At 42.8% G+C, this 21,373-nt stretch overlaps 1 protein-coding gene across 6 annotated transcripts in view; it reads right to left on the reverse strand.

Moving 5' to 3' along the window:
- The window catches only part of dscamb (Down syndrome cell adhesion molecule b), a 104,653-nt gene extending 88,286 nt beyond the window's left edge, over window positions 1-16,367 (reverse strand). For all 6 annotated transcript variants that reach the window (XM_079272175.1, XM_079272174.1, XM_079272172.1 and 3 more), the window contains exon 1: window positions 16,256-16,367. In XM_079272175.1, the coding sequence (XP_079128301.1) occupies window positions 16,256-16,298 (43 nt within the window). In that variant the 5' untranslated portion in view covers window positions 16,299-16,367. The remainder of the gene's footprint in view (window positions 1-16,255) is intronic.
- Between the last annotated feature and the right edge of the window lie 5,006 nt (window positions 16,368-21,373).

Here is a 21,373-nt window from a genome sequence, read left to right on the forward strand (position 1 = left end):
TGGAACATGATCGGGAGTTTAGGATTCATCAATGTAATTTCCATCCCTGGGACCTCGGGAACATTAAATTAACATAAACTACTATCAATTATGAAATAAGGTCAGTTGCCTTGATCATGTTCAAGCTTTAATTCAAGGCAAAGCCAACATCACAGTGAAGAGACAGACGTTAAATGCAGTTTGTGCAGGAGCATTCTCCAGAGGACAGGAGGGTAATAAATGTCAATGTTGGACCAATTAGCTCCACAGTAATCTACAGCTGTTTGATTTCAGAGAGCCAGAACATGTTTGCAATCTGAGCTTCTGTGTATGAGAGGCAGTCTGTTTTTGATGATTTCTAATTCATACTTGGATAAACAGTATGTGTGCATCTCTCTTGCCATCTCAGCCTGGTGACGAGCCCAGAGGCTCCACTCTCAATGGCTCACAGTGGCACTGGCAGCTGGCTTGGACCGTCCCAGGGGAGAAAACATTTTAGCACTTCATAAATTCCTAACAAGGTTTCAAATTGCAGACGTTTCCATCCTTTTCTCTGCTCCAGCAGCTCTCAACCAGCAATGAGACACTCCAATGACCTGCTCATATACACACGCACATCAGCTCAACGCTCATTTGTTGTTACAAATTAGGAGCGCTCATTCAAAATTATCAGCACACTAAAGATCAATACCGCAGGGTTGTTGTACAGGCATTTGTTGACATATTTGAGATGTGGACAGTTGCACCACTTCTGAAATGCAAACAGCTCAGCACTCTCTGCGCATTGTTAAATTTATTCAGATAATGTGGACTGACTGCGGGGGGGTTTCATCCACATGACCGTGTCCAATCATTGACGTCTGACCACATGCATTGTTACCGAGTGAAAAAATGTTAATGATGGCTGTGAATAAATAAACGACATAATGTATTGATATCGTTTTCTTTATAATTATCATTGTTTTCTGTGTGCCTCACTTCTTATTTTGAATTGAGGTCACCAAATGAGTTATTCAAATGAGAAAGATGCAAGTAAACTGTTAAAGATGAGGCCTGAAGACCAGTCTAATCAGCCAAATGAGTGGAAACACCTGTTCTTGTTGTGATGTACTCTGGATTTTTACAAGAGGGGAAAAACACACAATTAAAGGTGTGCACAATATATATTAGGATATTAGTACAATTATTTTCACTAATTAAGACCTGTGCTGACAGAGTTGAATATTGATGAAACTTTGAACATGCATGTTTGCAGGCATTTTAATATTATGTGTGTGGTACAGCAAAGAGAAGGCCAGGACGTCTTGTTGTTTTGCTAGCAATATTAGGAAGTATTCAGCTACAGTGGAGGAAAGGGACATTTAGTTATTGAAATAAGTACAAAAGTCCAAGGTAACAGGCTAACATTAACGTTAGCATCAGGTTAGCATCTGGCAAATACATCAAAAACAGAACCGGTGTACACATTTGAACTGTATTTAGCGCCTCAGGTGTTATTCCTGCTACGTTTTATCATACATTAGCGAAGAGAAAAAACCACCACCAAACATGTTCTTTCTCTTTTAGCTAGCAGCTCCTGGAAGAAAGGACTTTGCAAACAGCTGCATGTCTGTCACTCATTAGGAAGCAAACAGGTGACGCAATTATTAACAGAGGCTACAGTGCAATAACACACCTCGTATTTAAACCTGTTCTTATAATAACTGTTTTTAACATTAATGTATAAATGAGCCATACTGGAAGTTGACTAAATATTTTTTATGGAGTCATAATATCGTAATATAAGTCATCGAGACAGTGTTTACCTACGCAGCTGTTTTTAGCAGTCACTGGAACACAATTAGACTTTCACTGGGATGTAAGTCTTCAAACACCACTCGACATTACATGGAGGAAATGAAGGAACGAGCACACCACCCACAGCCTGCAGACACTGTGGTGAAATACTGCAGCTACAGCTTGTATCAAGGTGTCGGGCCTGACGCTTTTAGGAGCAGGACAGTCTGATTACTGAATCCATCTATTTGTTTACCTCTGTGACTCTGCTTGCCGTCTGTCTCTGTAAGTATGTTGATTTCATTTGTACATGACGACAATGTACATTGCTGACACTGCTGCACAGAACTATTTGTTACTTCCATTTGCGAACGGTACAAGGTGATGACTGACAATGCACTTCTGGTTCTTCACATATTTCTGTGAATCTGTTCGATGTTCACTCTGTAGAAATGACCCTGTGAACAGCTTCAGTGCTTATTGAGTCTGGTTGTATTTTGGTGCATGTTTCCCCATCATTAAACATCAGGAAAATGGGAAAATGCTATTTGTCTGTCTGACTGTCTTGTGTTTATTTCTAAATAAGGAAAACAAATCACTGAAAAACTGAACATTTTACGAGATTTTCTTTCCCCTCCTGAATAGGTTGAACCCTAATCCTCATGGTAATGAGTAATATAAGTGTGTTGTGATCCGATTACCAAAGCAGATTGTGTGAACTTCACAAAGCATTTTACATATGAAACACACTGGTTCTCCAACATATTTGACTTCAAATAAAATATTGGGAAGTACAGTATGATCCCAGGAGAGAAACTTATGTACAGTCTCTTACATCAAAAAGTTTCAGCCAATTTGAATCTTTTAAAATGCGGTGGAAGGTGTGCTGGGTTCTCGGTGGGTCTGTGGCACCGGCCAAGATGAAAATAATACATCAAAGTCATATTAAATTCTGATTCATTCTCTTTTTTTTCCAGCTGGCACAGGGAGTATCAATCTTCTCAGTGCTCTGTTGATAATACAGATATTATACAGACTGGAGCTGTGAGGGGGGAGCTCAAAACCCCACCTGTTCATGGACGGTGCTCAAGGTTAGTAAGCAGGAGAGGATCACTCCTGTCAATATTCTAAAACACACAGCCTTTACTGATGTTACTTTTTTATTTTTTATAACACATGAAATGTTCTGGTGATTATACCAAAGACTCTGTAAATATGGCTGATGAATTAGTGTGATATGTCACCACAAATCACACGATCATATCGAGGGGATTCTGGAAAAGTAAGTGAAAAATAAAAAAATAATTAGCAAAAAAAAAACGAAATAACATTTTCTTAAATAAGAAAAATGTGACAGACACAACTGGCACAGATCAAAGTTTTCTGCAAATACAATTTGGGTACTTAGTTAATTGATACTTTGAACGTTACAGCGCCACAATAGCAAACGGCTGGAGGGAAGTAGATCAAAGCGTGTGTGCGGTTGCTTGGAAAGCTTCTATTCTGTGCGAGCATCGGAGAAATTGGATTAGGATTTATGTCATGGCTGTTTTCATATTCGTCTATTTCACATAGGAAAAATACGTGCGAGCAACTCAATTTAGACTGGCTGAGTGATAGCGAGATTGATTTAATTAAAAAAAAGAAATGGACTCTGGTGGAAGGGTGCATATCACTGCGCTACTCGTTTCCCTAATTGACTGAGCTCAGGAGCCAGGCCACGAATGGACGAGTGACGCAGGTACATCGCCCCCGCAGACCTCACAAAGAGCACCGTGTCATGCCCCAACAAACGGCCTCGGGGCCTAACCACTTACTACATTGCCCGAGAGGAAATCAGTAATTGGCATAATTTTTCACGAGCTCAACCGTAAAGGTGAAATAAATGACACTGTTCAATAATGCATTATATGCATCTATAATTCACTGTGGTTTTTTTCCTATGGGATATCTTCAGGAAGAAGGGAAGAAGGAACAAAGCAGTTCCATTTAAATCTTTTTTGTTTCTGGGCCAGAAGAGCTAAAATGCGAAAATACCTTTTAAACATTGGTGAGGATTACGAGTTACTCTGGGTCTCCTTGTAACAGGTAACTTAGTGCATTACATTTCCTATGTATTCTTTTTAAGGTGTATGCAATTTTCTTTTCTTTTTTATCTGAGCTTTATTTTCAGTTTGGTTGGTATACATGTAGGTTAGCATATTGTAAGATTGCACTCACAAAAATCATTGTAAAGATTGTACATTGTTATAATTGTCTATTACACTGCTGCAATTTCCAGTGTTGAGCAACTGCATAATGGATATTGGGGTAGCTGGCAAACAGTGGTTTATTTAGACCAATCCAAGTCCTGTATTCACATTCCTTAGATCTCAGTTTTGGTCTCCACCACATCCTGCAGGAAATATCTGACTCTGTCGCTGCTAAATGCTCCATTATATTCAATAGCTAGTTGTTATCTTTCTCTGTCTGCTGTCTGGTGCTGAGCAGGTAGTGTACACTAAGTTTCTGGCCTGTTGTGGCTGAAAACAGCACTGATGAGTGCGATGAAAGTGAAAAGTATAGTTGGGAGCCAGAAAACCAAAACAACCACATACAAGATGCCAAACGACCTTTTATCACCTGCAGAGTGGGTGATCATTTTCTGTGTTCAAGAATAAAACCTGTGCCTTGCTGATTAGCACTTCGGCATCGTCTCTTAAAGAGCAGAGCAGCTTTGCTCTCTTGCAGTGTTTGAACTAGAAATCCTCCATGACGCTCTGTCTGTAGTCTTCACACTGTAAATGTGACATTAACTGTGTGTCGGATGTTTTTCTCGCATCGTTTTTAGTAGAGAACAATGTACATGACGTGACTTGAAACTTGTGGGGTTTCTTAAGATATTACAATAATCCAACAGCAATTTATATGTGTTTTTTTGTAGCTCCTCCGATAACAATCATGGCGATGTGCATCAGAATCTTAGCTTTATATCATCTGAACCGAATGCTGCATCACAATGCATTACGTAACTGTGCAGGGCTGTAAATACATACTGTAACTGCTTGGCATTTATGATTTTTGTAAACAGAATGAAACAGAAGCACATGCCACTTTTAGCAGAGTAAGGCAACATATATGTTGTCTGTTTTTTTAATATTAAGAGACTTCTTTGAGGAGAACAATCTAGTGTAAACTCTATTGAGCTGTTTTTCACAGTATTTACACTTTGATGATTGATTACTTAATATGTGATTTGGGAAAGCAGCTGCAGTAACGTTCCCACAGAGTTACCGTCCAAAATGACAAACAACACCTATGGTTCAGCATCATCAAAAGACTGTGATCCTTCACACAATAGAGCTGATCAGTTGACAGGGTGTAACCAACCATGACAGTGTGCTTTCAGAGCCGCTGGGGCGCTTCATTTAAGTTAACGTGCAATCAATGCCGATGGGAGCGAACAGCAGGTAAAGATGAATTCACTAACTGGCTGTTTGCAGAATCACAAGAAGGAAGAAGCTGCCACAAGATCACATTTTCAATCTCGCGATCGCAGCTGAACTACTTTTGGGGCTACTTGAACAAAACATGTGAAAGTCACGGAGAGAAGGTGTGATTTTTACCATCTCGTGTACCTGCAGCGCTAAGCGAATGGTCCCGGTGCACGTGGGAAACTGGCGACAACCGAGTACCTCTCACTCCGTGGTTGCATGTTCTGTCTTTCATGGCTTTATTCATGAACACGCTCTGACATGGGAAGAAGAGAGAGCAGCAGGGAGCAAACAGGAAAAGGCAAAGAGAGAATCAGAGAGACAGTGGGATTGATTCGGCTTCCCATATTTCAGAGGGCACTCGCGTTGCATCTGTTGAGCGAGTGGAGCCATTGTCTGAGTTGTCATCGCCGCCGCGGTAGGGGGACTCAGCACCGCATGGCAGCGTGGCACCGGGTGCTCCACACTGACAATGTGACAGCGGGAACCCTGGGCAATTAAAGCAACTCTCTGCTCTGTGCCCTCAGGGCAAGTCTGCATGGGATGTGGAGATCACACTCACATTCGAGACTCACAGTGGCCACAGCAATTTTCCACCTTAACACATTCCGCATTCCTACTCTGTGGATTGGTGGACAGCAGCATTGATGCATGATGTAAAGCATGCGAACGAGCTGTGTTCACTGCAGCTAAAAATAGGACTTTGACATGTGCATGACCTGTATTTTAAATATAGTGTGCAGGCATTTTCTTTTTAATTTAAACTGATTAAATTAGTTGAAAAAAGATTTGACCGAAGTTCATTTAGCCGTCTGCCAAAGTCCATCATCCTGAAAATAACACAGAGCAGCTAGAAGTCCTGAGACAGGCAGACAACAAACCATCAGGGCCAGGCGGTCCAGTATGAGTAAGCATTCCCACTGATCTGATCTGCCCAGAGGCAATACACCATGCACGGAAGTTAAATGACTGTCTTCCAATTTGCTCTCATGAATATTAAGCAGTGCTGTGACAGTAGAAAGGGTTCGCTGTATGCAAGCGGCTGATCCACACCGACAGATCTGTCCTCTGATGTCTAGAAGGGGCGGGCGACGCTAAAACGAGGCCCCCACAGCAGATGAGCCTCCTCCTCCCCGGTCTATTTTCACGTCTTAAATGGGCCAGAGTGGCTGCCTGTCTCATCAATTGGGAAGCCAGAGACCCTGGACTGTTTCTCACTTTAGTAAAAACTGAGCGATAAAGACAGTGATGTCTAAATTATGCCGCTGCTGCAGATGATGAGTGCATGGGAGAGGATCTGATGAGGGATTACACGGTAGCAAACTATAGCAGCTCCCTCTACTGCTGATTATGAATAAAAACCGCCACCAGTACAACTCTAATATTGCTTTGTGATGTAAACAACGCAAGCGTAGGGAGACCCATGTCTGTAATGAAGTCAATAAAACAAAGATTGCATTTAAAGTGTCGCATAGATTCACTGTGTGTTTACTCTGAGTGTGAACCGAGAAAATGCTACTGATGTGCAGCAGTCTTCAAAATTAAAAGGAACATACACATCGTTTTCAACACCTGCAATCTACCTATTAATGAAAATAGTTTTCTCATTTTACCAGGAAGAGAGCAGCCTCTCCTCAACCCAATTAACCAGAATGAATAACTCCGTATTTTTAGAAAGCGAATGCTAATCCTTTTGACAAACGGTGTACGAATATATTTATGAATATTATTTTTATGGTTGATTTATTCTTGTGGCGGCGGTAACACGCAGACTGCCAAAAAGTCAAGCTGCAGCTTTTGAATGCAGTCTGATGTATGTCTGCAGAGACACACAACCATAAAGAGTCACATTATAAAATCAAGACAGATAGATACTTTATTTGTCCCTGCGGGGAAATTGGTTTGCAGCACAATCACAAGGCATTTCATCAGAACACAATCACCGAAGTCACCACGAGACATACTTGTACACACAATTCGCATTTTGTAACAAACAAACTGATTATGATATTAGGTTTGCTGTCAAATCAAAGTCGTGAATTGTTTAATAACTTATTTTGAGTGTTTGAAATGTGGGTGTGTAAGTTAGAAAAAAAAAAGTCTCCACAAAATATGTCAGCGTCACGTACAGTATATGTATCGGCTTGTTCCAGCGCATAATTAAAGCCAGTGTATCATGCTTTCATTGGCACAAACCAAATGGAGATGTCTTGCATGATTTTTTTTTTGCACGTTTTGCTGCAGTATACCATGACAGATTTGTCATCTTTAGCAATGTTGGGACCTTTAATACAGCCTAAGAGGAGCTGGTTTTGAACGATGCCTTGCAGCATAATGTGTTGAAACAACATACCCATGGGTTCGCCTGAAGGTAAGAGCGTAATGTGTTGGAGTAATGGAGAAAATTAAAGGGGATACGGTAAAGTAATCAATTAAGAAATGTATTGCCATGTCATGGTTCCGCTAACAGAAAATCACAATGACACCGAATAATTGCACAGGCCACGCTTAGAATACAGCTGAACACATGTTAAAGATTTGCCTCTGATTGGATGGACTCCTCTATATGATTTAATAACAATCATTTATGCAGAAAAATTAAGCTTCAACAAACAATGTCTACCACCTGGTAATGAGTTACCGGATTCTCAATCTATTCACCAAGCCTGTACAAAAATCGACGTCTTTATGACATATGCTGTATTTTGGATGATGAGTAGAGTTCAGGGCCGCTGCCCCGGTTTTCCAGTCAGCATCAGAGATGTCTATGCTTTAAGATTATCTTGGTAATTAACTATTATACTTAAACATGTCTGATTGAGACTTGAGTGGATATAATCAAATCACCTCCAAACTAATCCAACGGTCAGCATACACGGCCTCGCTTGGTAACACGATTACGCAGCAGCGTTGTCGTTGCACAGATGTCTGTTTGGCAGAGGCCCTTCCTCAGTTAAACCTGTAGACATGGCACATAGCGGACAACCAACCTCATTATGTCACCAGACATTAAGGTAAGGGGCCTTCAAAAGAGTTGCTGTTGATAGTGTCTTTACGTGACTGCATGCCAGCGAAGGTAACGGGACGTCCATGCAGGTTTCAGTGAACACAGGCTGCGACATGAGAGGCCGCTGAAGAGAATGACCCGACACTGACGGCCTTTGGCCCCCAAAAGGATCTTATTTCACTTTGTGTTACCTGAATCTGCTATGACACACACTTCCTTTGGAAACTGGTGGCAAAAAAGTAACTTGTGTTCACTTAAGTCCTGCCTTTGTATTCTGAATTATTTGGGTGGCGACTCATCTCAATTGGTCACCGTGTGCTGGATTTGATCATTCCGCGTGCTTACAGGCCAAAGTCCACACCTCATTCCACCAAATGAAGACTCACCTCAATCTACGTAGCTCAAAAGAAAAAAGTTAAATATAAAAAAAAGAGTTAAATAAATCATTGCAGCCTACAATAGTGTAGGACAGACCACAGACTTACTTTCTATGTTGTGGTAGCTATTATCTTTGAGGGAAACATAATTGCTTCAAGGATTATGTCCTGTGGCAACGGTTTTTCGTTGTGCTACGTTTGAATATTGAATGCAAAGTGGTCGGGGTGGATGATGGGTGTACAAAATGCACAGGTGGCTCCGTTAAGGCAACGAAAGCACTCGGTTAAGGTAAGGGGTAGATTGTGGTTTGGGTTCACCGTAACAACCACAACTATGCTTTTTACTGCACGAGCAGATATCGTAGGACAAACCGATGAAATACGCTGTCAGTGAATACATATTGAAATCATAGTTTAGGTGGCATTCGTTGTTGTAAATTTGTATATAGAATATAGATGTCATTTTAGGAGACAGGCTTGCTCTTTAGTCCCAAATATATTTTTCCTGTATCGCATTTTTGTTTTAGACAAGCCATTGCTTTCAATTGTGCCACCAGTGCGAGAGCTCCTGTTATTCTTGCCGATTGCTGTTGGCTTTCTACCTTTTTTTCAGCACTTTTGAAGTTATTTCGAAAAAAAGCAAGACAAATATGCTGCTCTCGCGACTAAGTGTCGTACAGGTAATAATGCCATTAAAAGACCATGGCGGCCCTTTGAAGACATACCGCTATCCCTGTTTTGTCCAGGAGACGTCTGTGACCAGCAGCTGGTGGAGTGTGTTAATGTTGATGTCACAGCAGCTGGCCGCTCTCATCCTGTTAGCTCTGCCTGCCATTATCAGCCCCCCCCCCCCCTTCCTCCTCGTCCTCCTTTAAAGCTGCTGCTACTGCTGCAACGTGCCACACTCATTTTAATACTCCAGACTCATTTGACCGTCTTTATGGACTTATCATATTAAACATTTATCGCAGCCATTTCCCTAAACCAAGCATGTTTATTCAACACTTAGGGGAGCACAGCACGGCTCCTTTCAGCAACCCCCCTCCCCTTCCCCGCCCCCGCCACACACACACACACACACACACTTATTTTCTCCTTTTCCTTGTTTCTCTCCCTCAGCTCCCCCCCCCCCCCCCCCCCCAGCTCTCTTTATTACAACCCTCCTCTATATGTGCCACTGCCGGAATTAAAATGTATTTTTCTGCAATTTCTTCCCTCTGCTCTCTGGTCATTCGCTCCCCCGGAGGCTGGGACACCGGGGGACCGGTGTGGTGTGAAGCCAGGCAGTCGAGCAGACACAAATGTATTCTGAGCATTTAGAATTTTGGATGAATCGAGTTTTAATTCAATCATCTGATCAAACACTAATTAGCGTAATCACTTGATGTGATGGACGGTCCAGAAAAGGAGACCCAGAGCGACACATAACAGACCTCATCCTGGCAACAGTCTACGAGGACACTTAGCAACATGTAAACAGCTACATGCTTCTGGGGACAGGACTGCGTCCAAATCACCTTCCTCTGTACGAACAATGCGTCCAATTCTCTATTTCCTTCAACCGCGCAGCCACTGCAAAATAGGCGACCCTATAATCAAATGCACTGCTGCCAGGCCCTGTACCTGCATATTTGATCTTGGACAAGATGGCTTACTGCAGCATCACACCGTGGTCTGAGCAGAGGAGGTCTGGGAATTCTAGGAATACCACAAAGTGCTAAGATTATTGACAATGCACTCAGTCTCACACGGGACCGGGGGATCGATGAGTGGCCAGAAGGACATAAATCAGACTCCTGTGGCTCCACTCCATGTCACACCCTAACCCACCCAGATCCCCAATTAAATGCACTCACACACACACACACACACACACACACACACAGCCAAGTAAGCATGCACAGAAGAACACACACTCTGCAAAACCGGCAACTCCATACAAATATAGGTACTAGCACATGAACACCCGCAACTACACAATAATGCACACACGCATGCACACACTCTCTCACGCCTCACCTCAACTCCAACAAGATGACAGCGCTTTAAAAATGGCCGGCTAAAAATAACCGCCACTAACTTGGTCTTAAATCTTAGCATCTGTGCCAGCTATAAAAATAAAGAGCAGTGTCGAGAAACCAAGCTGGACCCATTTGTCTTTCTGTCACTCTGTCTATCCGCCTTAGCCTCCATCCCTTAGCCCACTTTAATATTCAGACTGTGGCGCATCAGGAGCACGGTGAAATGTGGTCTTGAACAATCCGATTGAGAGGTGGACGTGAAATATACAGAAAAGATGCAACGGTTGGAAAAGTGCAGAGGGGTCGCAGGGACATGTGTGTTGTTGTTTATTCCTGCATACATCAGGGAAGTCCATGAGAAGTGAGAGAAAGAAAAAGAAAGAGGCGGTAGACACGTTAGTGTGCTACGATACGTCAGGTACATGCATCATGTCCAGGCCAGAGTCGCAGGGATCAATTCAGCCTTGGGCCTCAGAGTGTGTTGAGTTCAAAGCCCGGCCCTGGTATGTGGAGGACTGGATTAAGAGGCAGTATTTATGAGGTCCAGCGTGACTGTTGGTCTTGGTGGGTGATGGATAGCAAACTCATCACACCTCCGCCAGCTGTCTTCCACAATGAACAAAAGCTCTGGTGGGGGAGCCCAGCACAAGGACTGGGGCGTTCGTGCGCAGTGTACAACACGTGCAGGCTATTGTGTGCATGTACAAACTCTATTTGGTTAAGGTGATAAGGTGTAATTTCTAGGAGACAGGGACAGTATGAGGCAATAAGATAATATTAATGTGGCATATTTAAACCATTTTACTTATACAGCAGAGCAGATAAACAAAATGAAGTGAATATAAAACACACTATATCCATCACCACTGAGAAGAGAACAATACCACGAAAGAGCTCCTATGTTCTGTGTATGTTGATGAGCGATGTACCCGCAGAGTATTGGCCCTCTTTGGAGCTTTGGTGTCTCATGTTGATTCGAAAAGTCACATATTGGTGACAAATTCAACCTAAGGGTAGGGAAACAGTATATATTTGAAATTTTGCCATATAATTTATACTCTGGCAGTTATCCTTTTAATATCTCTGGATGTACACGCTGTCTCAGTGGAAAACTTGAAATCTGTCATTGCAAAATGACAGGTTCGGAGACGGGTAGAGAGAAAGGCGTAGATCGAGATCTCTCATGTCTGACGCAGGCGTTTTATAAACTTCTACATACAACTAAATCAAGACAGAAGCACTGCCGCACAGGGGAGCAGAAGCGCCGCTTCCTTGACTTAGTCAGTTCCAAACAAAGCTTTTACGTCAGTTCCTCCGCTACAGTACCTGTGCAGTGCAGCACAGTAATATAACATGTCACTTTGACAGGTGCTGAGTGAATTAAAAACATCCTCTCTGCTGAGAACCCTGTCTGAGAGGGAAACCCCCGCCAGATGTACTACAGCCTCACTTTGCACGCATGATCAAACACCTGCATCTGGGTGCCGAGGGCTTCTCTGCTCTTCCCTGCAGATGCTAAATGATATCGTTAACATTTTAATGCAAGAGACATTTACACGCGGGCTCGCGCAATTACAACTGTGATTCGGTGGAAGCCAGACAGACACAGTGTGATCGGTAATTAGATTTTACATTGGGTGAAACGCAGCAGCACACACACACACACACACACACACACACACACACACACACACACACACACACACACACACACACACACACACACACACACACACACACACACACACACACACACACACACACACACACACACACACCAGTCGCCGAAGCTTGCTCCTAATTAGAGAGCTAGGCAGGCTCGAGGAGGTACGGTACAGTAGAGTAGCCCTCATTATACAGCTGGGATGTATGAACTAGAGGATATCTATTAAGATCACACATCGGGGTATCCATTACCCAACATTAGCAGCCCTTTCAACTGGAATCACACAGTAACTTCTGAATGTAACCCAACAAACCCTCCGATAACTCACACAAGTGAGCAGGAGTTAAGTGGGTTTGTAAACTTAAATTAGGCCATTAGATATTCATATCAGAGTACGACTGCACGAGATGATCTATCACTTGACTGTGCGCTACGTGTTTTCGTGGGGTAATTTAATTTCATGAGCTGCGATAGCGCTTCGGCAACCAAACCCTAATTGGTAATTAGTAAACAGACTAATGCCTGGTCAGGTTTCACTCCATTGCCTTAGAGAGCCTGTGAGCGGCCACTGTGGCCGCTGGGAGGCCGCTGATCGTTGGACATCTTTACGCAGGATTGAGAATCACCTCACAGCTCTCATCAGTGCACTGCCTTCATCGCCTCGTGCTTCATGTGGATTTATTGCCATGCAAAAATCCGGTTCCCCTGTTCTAGTCGCAGCCAAGTTCAATCCATCTATCCACCCCGTTCCCTGTAGCGTTCTCATCCAGAGTTTCAGGATGCTAATAATGTGGGGTCATGTAAAATTGGCAGGCTAACTTATGTTGGCAGCTATTTGCTGTACTGTAAGCTACACTGGGTGAGATGCTTTGGAAGAGCTTCCTTCCTCCAAAGTGGATCTGCCTTTACCCGGAGAAATGTCACAGCTAATTGAGATCAAAATTTGATTGCGTGATCCCCCTGACCGCTGCGTAAATGTTCATTTATTGAAGACGTACGAGATAAGCCCTTTTAAGTCACGAGCATCTGGTTAAGCCTGCGTGTATGTCTACAAATCACCGCAGTCTTCGTGGGGACTGTGCGAGAAGACGCGTCTCATTATATCTTTGCAGTGAGCGTTTGAATAGGCCGGTTTAGCTTGCTGTGGTCTTGCCCAGAGGCAGCTTTCAGGGAGAGATATTTAATATGTTACCTCTCCTGTACTGATGATGACTGAATTCATAGATTCTACTTTGATGAGCACAGGAAATAGAAAAAGCATGAATGTGAGAAATAAATGAGCCTGTTTGCCGTTAAACATGTCAGATTTAACATTGTTGTGACTCAAGAGTTATCTAAGGACTGTGGTTGTCTTTTGCTGCCTTTTGACGTAACTTGCAATGAAACTAATTAAGATTAGAACAGAAAATAGTGTGCATCTATTTTCTGTTCTTTCTTTTTTTTTAATCAGTTGCTGAGTTCATTGAGCTGACGTGAATACAGTGAAATGACCACAAGGCAATGTGGAAAAGAACCCTGGCTGCCATTTGGCCACTTATCACCTGACACACTGATGTAACAGGATGTGATTAGCTGCTAATCAAGTACCTCTGGGTCAACTCGGCTGGAGAAAAGAGCCAGACTCCAAAATCATACCATATATGCTGTATAGTCCACTATTTCCATTCTGCCATTTTGTAGCGGCGTCCGATTCGTCTTAGAAGCATTATTATATAAACACAGCGGACAAAAATGATCCAACCAAAACGAGAACCATAGATTCTGAAGAGTGTTTGATCTTGATGCTTTGCCACCAGACAACAACACACCATATAGTTTTCTACCCACACATATATAGTCGAGTGAATGAGTGAACGTTTTCGGACGCAGCCCCTGACACCCATTAAGGAGGTTACCATAGAGACAGGCCAGTGAGCATGTGATAGGCCAAACTCTGAAACAGCAAGAATTGTCTGGAATCCAATCGCTGCGCTGGTTTCTATCTACAAGGTCACTCATTCATTCTGACAACGCCTGCTCAGCCGACGAACACCCCATTTTCATGACGATCAACAGAACATCCAACGGCAGAGGACAAAGTCGTATGGCTGTGCCACTGTACGGGGATGGAGAAATCAAATCAAATGACGACGCAAACAGAAAGTGATGAACGCTCCGTGATTGCAGCGCGAATGACAAACACGAAACGTGTAATGTCTGCACTCACCGCCGTCTTACTGCTTAATCCCTATCAGTTGTTTGCCACAGGCCTCCTCAATAATCCCTGATGCAATAAACGGACACAATCTTGCATGGCACTTGATCTAATGTCAGAGTCAGATGATTATGATTAATGAGCATTCCTTATTGTTCCTTTATGAGTTGCAGCACAAGCTGGGCTGAGGGAGATACCATTTTATATGGAGTCGGTGTCAATAAACGCTGCTGTGCGAGGGTTGCCTCGCCACTGGAAAAGCGACGACACAGAAACAAAAATCCATTTCGAAGCCTTATTTTATCATCCCAGCCAGAAGGGAAAATCCATTTTGGGGACACGCCATATCATATCACGGCCCCCCGACGTGGTTTATTGTATTCATACCTGTAAATCCCCAAATATTTGCTCTGTGAATTCAGCTTTTCTTGACCCTTTAAATAAAATGCAACCAACCGCAGGCTTGATTTTGTTTTAATACGTGAACAATCCCCATCTTGTCACCCTGATGTGTTTTCTCAAAGACATGTTTCCATTTTCTTTCCTTCTCCCTCTTCTTCTTTCTTCCCCTGTTTTCGTACACACCCAGTCAGCCATAATCCCTCCCTGTAGAAGGGGCTCTGGCCAATAAGTCAATGCAATAAGCTGTATCAATTTTCTGCTATTGATTACAGATACACTATATGAGCACACAAATATGCATGCACGGTGTCAGCCGCATGCATGTGTGCACTGGTGCACATGCACTCACGCAAATACACATGTGTGCAAGAAAGCACAGACAAGACGCACAACCAAATCTGGGTGTTTGAATACAGTATTTAAATGGAGAATCCGACTTACGGATATTTTAATGGAAAACATTTTATACATTTGTTGTGTGAACTACTTGTGAAAAAAGTGACCTCTGTGGAATGTGTCTAATCAACAACATTACACTTTTTTATTTTCTTAATCACTAACATGAACAATTTGTTCTAAATGTGCTAATGTTCTCCCTACAAACTAAATGTAGAAGTAAACGACATGAAGCTGCATTCAAATTAGTGACAAAATTGGACGCACAGATGTTGTGAACATTCTGACAGCCAGAAAAAAAATTGGACATTTTACATCAAATATGTTCAAAATGAAAATATGGATCACTGATTATTTACTATGTATATACATTTACCATTTCTATGCAACATATCAATTTGGGCCACTTTAAACTTGAAAAAATATGCTCAGTGTGGGGGAGGGGGAAGGGGTTAAACCAAATGTCCATTATATCAAATACGTCACGTATTACTAAGGGCCACAGTGGAGCAAGGTTGTGACAGAAGTAGAAGTATCACTAGGCGTCCAATAAAAACATTACATTCATTGGATGCAAATGAAAAAATAATTAAAACTTGACCCCTAAAAATAATATCCAACAAACACAATCAAACTCATTAATTAAACACAGGTCCACACAAACAAAAATATATCCGTTTTATTTCATCTGACTCAGGATGTACATCTAAAGGCCAGAGATGTGTCTAAAGGTTTGTAGGAGAGCTTGGATGGTTTAAAACGCAATTCATGCCTCGCCCGTCTCTCTCCCTCTCTATCAAGGGTGTCAGCCTTTTGACAACCATATAAAATCCATTTCATGTGGGTCACAGGTGACCGCCATCCTCCCTCTCCAGTCACTTAGCTGTCTACCGGTGATTTGCCTTCTGCAGTACGTAATGAGCGCTAATAAAAAAAAAAAAAAAGACGAGCCGGTGAAACTTACCATTCAAGATGCTCTGGAAGAAGATAAAAGCCAATATCCACATGCCCTGCTCCGTTCAAACCCCCCAAGCTATGCTTTCTCTTCCTCCGACCGGTGCCTCCCTGGGTTTCTCTTCTGTGCGCTTGGGGTAAGGTTAAACATTTGCCACTGTCTTGATGCAAACCGGTCCAAGTATCTACTTTTAATATCTCCTTCCTACTTTTTCGTTACACACGTTTCGTTTTTTTTTGTCTGAGCCCTCTCTTTGCGCTTGGAACATAAACGCGCCTCTGTGATTGTCTTGGGGAGAGAGAGAGAGAGCTGTGCTCAGACTCTCCTCCTCTGCTCCGCGTCTTGCTGCTTCTCTTGCTGTTATTCAGAAGGATGCTGAAGGGGTGAAGCCCAGGTGTGTGTGTGTGTGATGCTGAATCAGAGCCGGGTACGAGCGGATTCTGAAACAAAAAAGGAATGCAAAAAAAAAAAAAGAGGCTAAACTAAATCTTTTCTTAAAAAAAAGCTCAGATTACCAAAATAAAAGACTGACTGACGGATCATCCTCGGGGAGGACAAAATAAAAAAATTCACAAAATGAAAATAACTAAAAGAGCAAAGAAGCAAACAAGGGGGAGAGGGTGGTAGAATAAGAATGAAAATCAGGTTTTTTTCTGAGACTCCAAAGTCAGATCATCTTCATCGCCTCTGAGCGTCCAGCAAGAGGCGAGCAAGCGCATCTTCCCTGCTGCCGCTCTCTAATCGCACCACACTGACTCTCTGAGCATTGCACAGAATAACCCTCTCCCTGCGCCTGCAGACGCTTTAATTCCTCATTGCCTTAAAGGAGCAGAGGCGGTTACCGCTCGGTCCTGAGGGCAAGGTACTTCTGGAGGTGAGCGTGTGAGAGCACACAGAGAGAGGGGGCATTTGCATTAAGGAAATGAGCCGCACCTGACGCACCGAGGCACCTCGGATAACATGTTTACGCACGGAGATGCGCCGGCTCAAACAGAAAGCGCCGTGTGCCGGTGTGCAGGTGCACTCATACCGCACTATATATACCAGAGCTGTGCTTGAATTAAACCGATAGGTTAATTCTCCTATACGGATGAGAACAGAGGAGAGTTCCCGGTAGGAGTGGAAATATACGAGGACATCCAATGACGCATGTTTAGTGTCTATTTAAGTGCATAAATTAGTTTTTTTTGATGCATTTCAATTACACTTTCAAATGTATTGAAGTGGTTTCACAACTGTGTGAATAGCAGATAGAAGGGAAAGGCAACATTTTGACAGCGGTTGCAGAAAATACAGGGTTAAACTAAAGCATCCCCCACCCAAACGCACGCACACATACACACACATGCATACAGACTCCATACCGCCCCCCTCAACCCTGTAATCCACCACCACCACCCCTCCATTTTAATGCCTGCCTTGAAGTCAAGGGTGTAGCTGTGGACGCCTGTGGGCCTGTCCACAGAGCCTGGTTACACTGAATGTGATATAACCAGCAGGGCAGTCTGCATCTCATTCTCTATTCCACATGACAGAATACACTGAAAGTGAAATCCTGCTTATTTACCCCAGGATACTCATTTTCTGCTCTTATATCTGGACTGAGGAGAGGATCTTTACAATTCTGAATGTCAGAAAATAATTGGAAAAAAAACAATACATGGCTTGTGTGTGTGTGTGTGTGTGTGTGTGTGTGGATCACGTACTCAGTCTTCCCTCATCTTCTTCCTGGTGATATAAATGCTCAGCTCTGGCGTCGCTGTCTGGGTGTATAGCTGTGTATAGAGATACGGTCTAATCGCTGTGGGTTTGGAAAAGATGGAGGCACAACGCTTTCCCTGGTGTTTTGATCAGTCTTTCTATGTGTGTTTACAGCATATCTGTCCACTTGTGCGCCTGTCTCTCCCACAGTGTTCACTCCAGTGCAGCAGACAAACACTGCTCTGCCTTTGCTGAAGTCGTCACCAGAACACACTGTTGGCTTGCAGTAAAAGGGAATGGCTCCCTTTTTCTTTTTGCACTTTGCATTCAGCAATAGCCCAAATTAAATTGTTCTTTTATCACAGATGTCCTCTTTTTGAACTATTATTTTGCCAAAATGTATGTTTAATTGAGTAGGATTATCTTTTTACTTCCTTTCCCCCCCACTAAGCTGTAAGATAAACCCAAACAAGTTGATGTCTCTGTAGCGCTGAGGAGAAAACATGGGTGAATCAGGGCAGTGGGTCAGAGATCCTGCCTGTCATTTAGAGTGGATTAGGAGTGCTGTGCTTGTGTTTCAGCTCTGGATTCTTGGCTTGGACGGGCAAGTAAGTTCATTAGCAGCAGCAGACTGGTAGATATGATCATTTAAGAGGGAGAATGCAATGCCAGCCTGGCTGCAAATTTAACAAATTAGTTTATCCTCACAAGATGCAAATCCATTTACATCACAGAGGCTTCACCTTGTAGTGCCACTGAAGACTTTGAGTGGGAAAAGTGAACGTAAAACACCTTGCTCAAGGGTTTCTGTAAAGTCCACATGTGTATGTAAATGATGCCAAAGGCAAACACCTATTCACGCCCTACAGGTAGTCAACCACACCAGTACTGCAGTAGTAAAGTTCCTTGGTTCAGCCTTCAGCAATTTTTGTCACTGAAGGTGACATTAACAGCCAGCTAAGACAAACACAACCCACAGAGGCAGGAAAAAAGATCTGACTGTGGGCTCAAGGGATTGGGAGAGGGGATCCGTGGAATTAGAGGGTGCCATCTGACATTTTAGGGTAAATGAGTCATCGGTATAATCTAGCTCAGCAAACAGGATTTTATGAGAAGCCGCAATTAAAAAAAGAACTGGAAAAAGAAATGAAATAAGTAAAGAAATGCAAATCAAAAGGTTATATTTGTTTGCATGGGACATGGAAACGAATGCTACCACAAATAGAAGAACTTAGTCTGGCATCATTTGAGCAGAAAAGAGGAGCGGGGGGCTCTTTTCACTAATATACTGTAGGCCAGGGTCACATTGGCAGGGGGGGGGCTAGGTGTTGTGTGTACAGTATATACACACCAACATAACTGTACACACAGGACATATATGTGGGAGTTGCCCATCTATAAGCACAGTTTCACAATGTGTGTTTGACAGCAAACAAACTCAGAGTAACATCAACACTGACCAGATGACCTTACAGCGACCAAATGACAGCAGGTGTGCAGGATAGCTTCTCAAATGACTGATATTATAGGTTGAGAACAATCTCTATAATTGTACCTTAATACATACAGTACTGTATGTATGACTCATAATTGATCCCTGTATTAGGATTTAATATCTGGTTAGTGAGGGTTAATCACCCTTTCCCCCTTAAAAACTGTAATTATGAAGAACTTCCTCCTTCTCTGTATCCACAAATGTTCAACTATACGAGGGAGGGCTTTTAATAACATATGCATGAAAGTGCAATCTAATCCCAGACACACGACGAATAACAAGAACAGAGAGAAACTTAGTTTGTTGCCGACTGCAAAGATGACATTTGGCGGACCGCGGTGACACACACAGATCAAATGTTTCTGTTGGTGCCACGCAGGGACTTCCATCCTTATGGAAAACAGCTGCTGGCGTTTGGCACTTGCACACAGCAGACAGCTGTACATCTGAACAGGCTACTTGTGATGTGAAAGACAATACCTTGATGTTCACTCTGAAGACAAGAGCCTTGACCTTGTGACCAGTGGGCTGAGGTAGTGGCGAGGGGCGGCCGTGGCTCACTGGGTAGAGCGGGTCGTCCGGCACCCGCAAGGTCGACGGTTCGATCCTTTGCTGCTACGTGACCCATGCCGAAGTGTCCCTGAGCAAGACACTGAACCCCTAACTGCTCCCCGGGCGCCTCTCAGCAGCCCACTGCTCCCAATAAGCTAGGGATGGGTTAAATGCAGAGGACACATTTCGTATATGTGTAAATGTATATGACAATAAACTTAAAACTTAACTTAAAACTTAAAAACCCCTAAACAGATTATATTCAGGCATGTGCTTGCCAACAGCAAAACCAATATCTATGTCCTTATAGGGTTAATGTGAAGTAGTGTCACTTATATACTGAATTGAAAGCCCATCATACTTCTTAATTGGTATATGATTACAGAACACTTACAGTTAAACTGCATCATAAGAAACAACGATCAGGTTGCACCTGTGCCATGCAACTTAATCTTGAACTCTAAACAAACAATACAAATGAGAAATAATGTGGTGAAACACCATCTTATTTAAGGCGTAGTTTATTATCATATATCCTCATGACAACAGGGCATACACATTTAGAAATATTGCACGATAAAAGCAAATAACTACATGGGCCAAGTAAGATAATTCACTTATATTTTGAGTATGAGTAAAGAGGATTTTTGGTGGGGTTTGAGTTATCTGTGTGGGTAGTGGGTATGAAAGGGGTGTAGTTCACTTTAGCCCCCCAGCGTGATGCCTAAACAGTGGTAAGCGAATGTGACAATGAGGCCCCTGGGCTGCTGCAGACAGTCTTGGCCTGGCCGTGTGGCCATGCATGCGTGTCTGTCTGTGGGTGTGTTTACATGTGCCACCATGTCAGTGTGTGGATACAAGGAAAGAAGTGGAGCACATGTGAGACGATTCATGGACACTGCTCACCCCAGGCCGTGACTCCTCTGACTGTTATACTCACAATGGCATGGGATCTGTGCTCTTTATTTTACTGCCAACTTCATCATGAACGATAAAACAGGACATTAATTAGAGTGTCGGTGGAAGTTATATCAGTGGAAGTTGCGGTATTTTAATTTATCCCACATAGCAATGTGAGAGCTATACTATGTGTAATCATTGTGTGTAAAGGCTGTTGATGTCTGTAGGTGAATTAACTTAATATATACAAAATATTAGGAGGGGAAGCATATCTGAGAATCCAAATGTTTGGCAAACAATACATTAGGATTAAATCTGTGGTGAAAAACAGAAGATGTAGTTGACTGGATATATGAAAGTACAATACTACCATCATCACTGTACCTTACTGCATTACCTTTAAAGGTGCTCAATATGAAATTCAGAGCATTTCTATCGTCTCCACAAAGCTCTCAAACATGGCGACGGCTGAGCTGTTT

This window comes from Melanostigma gelatinosum (assembly GCF_949748355.1).
Source record: "Melanostigma gelatinosum genome assembly, chromosome: 7".
Lineage (NCBI taxonomy): Eukaryota > Metazoa > Chordata > Actinopteri > Perciformes > Zoarcidae > Melanostigma > Melanostigma gelatinosum.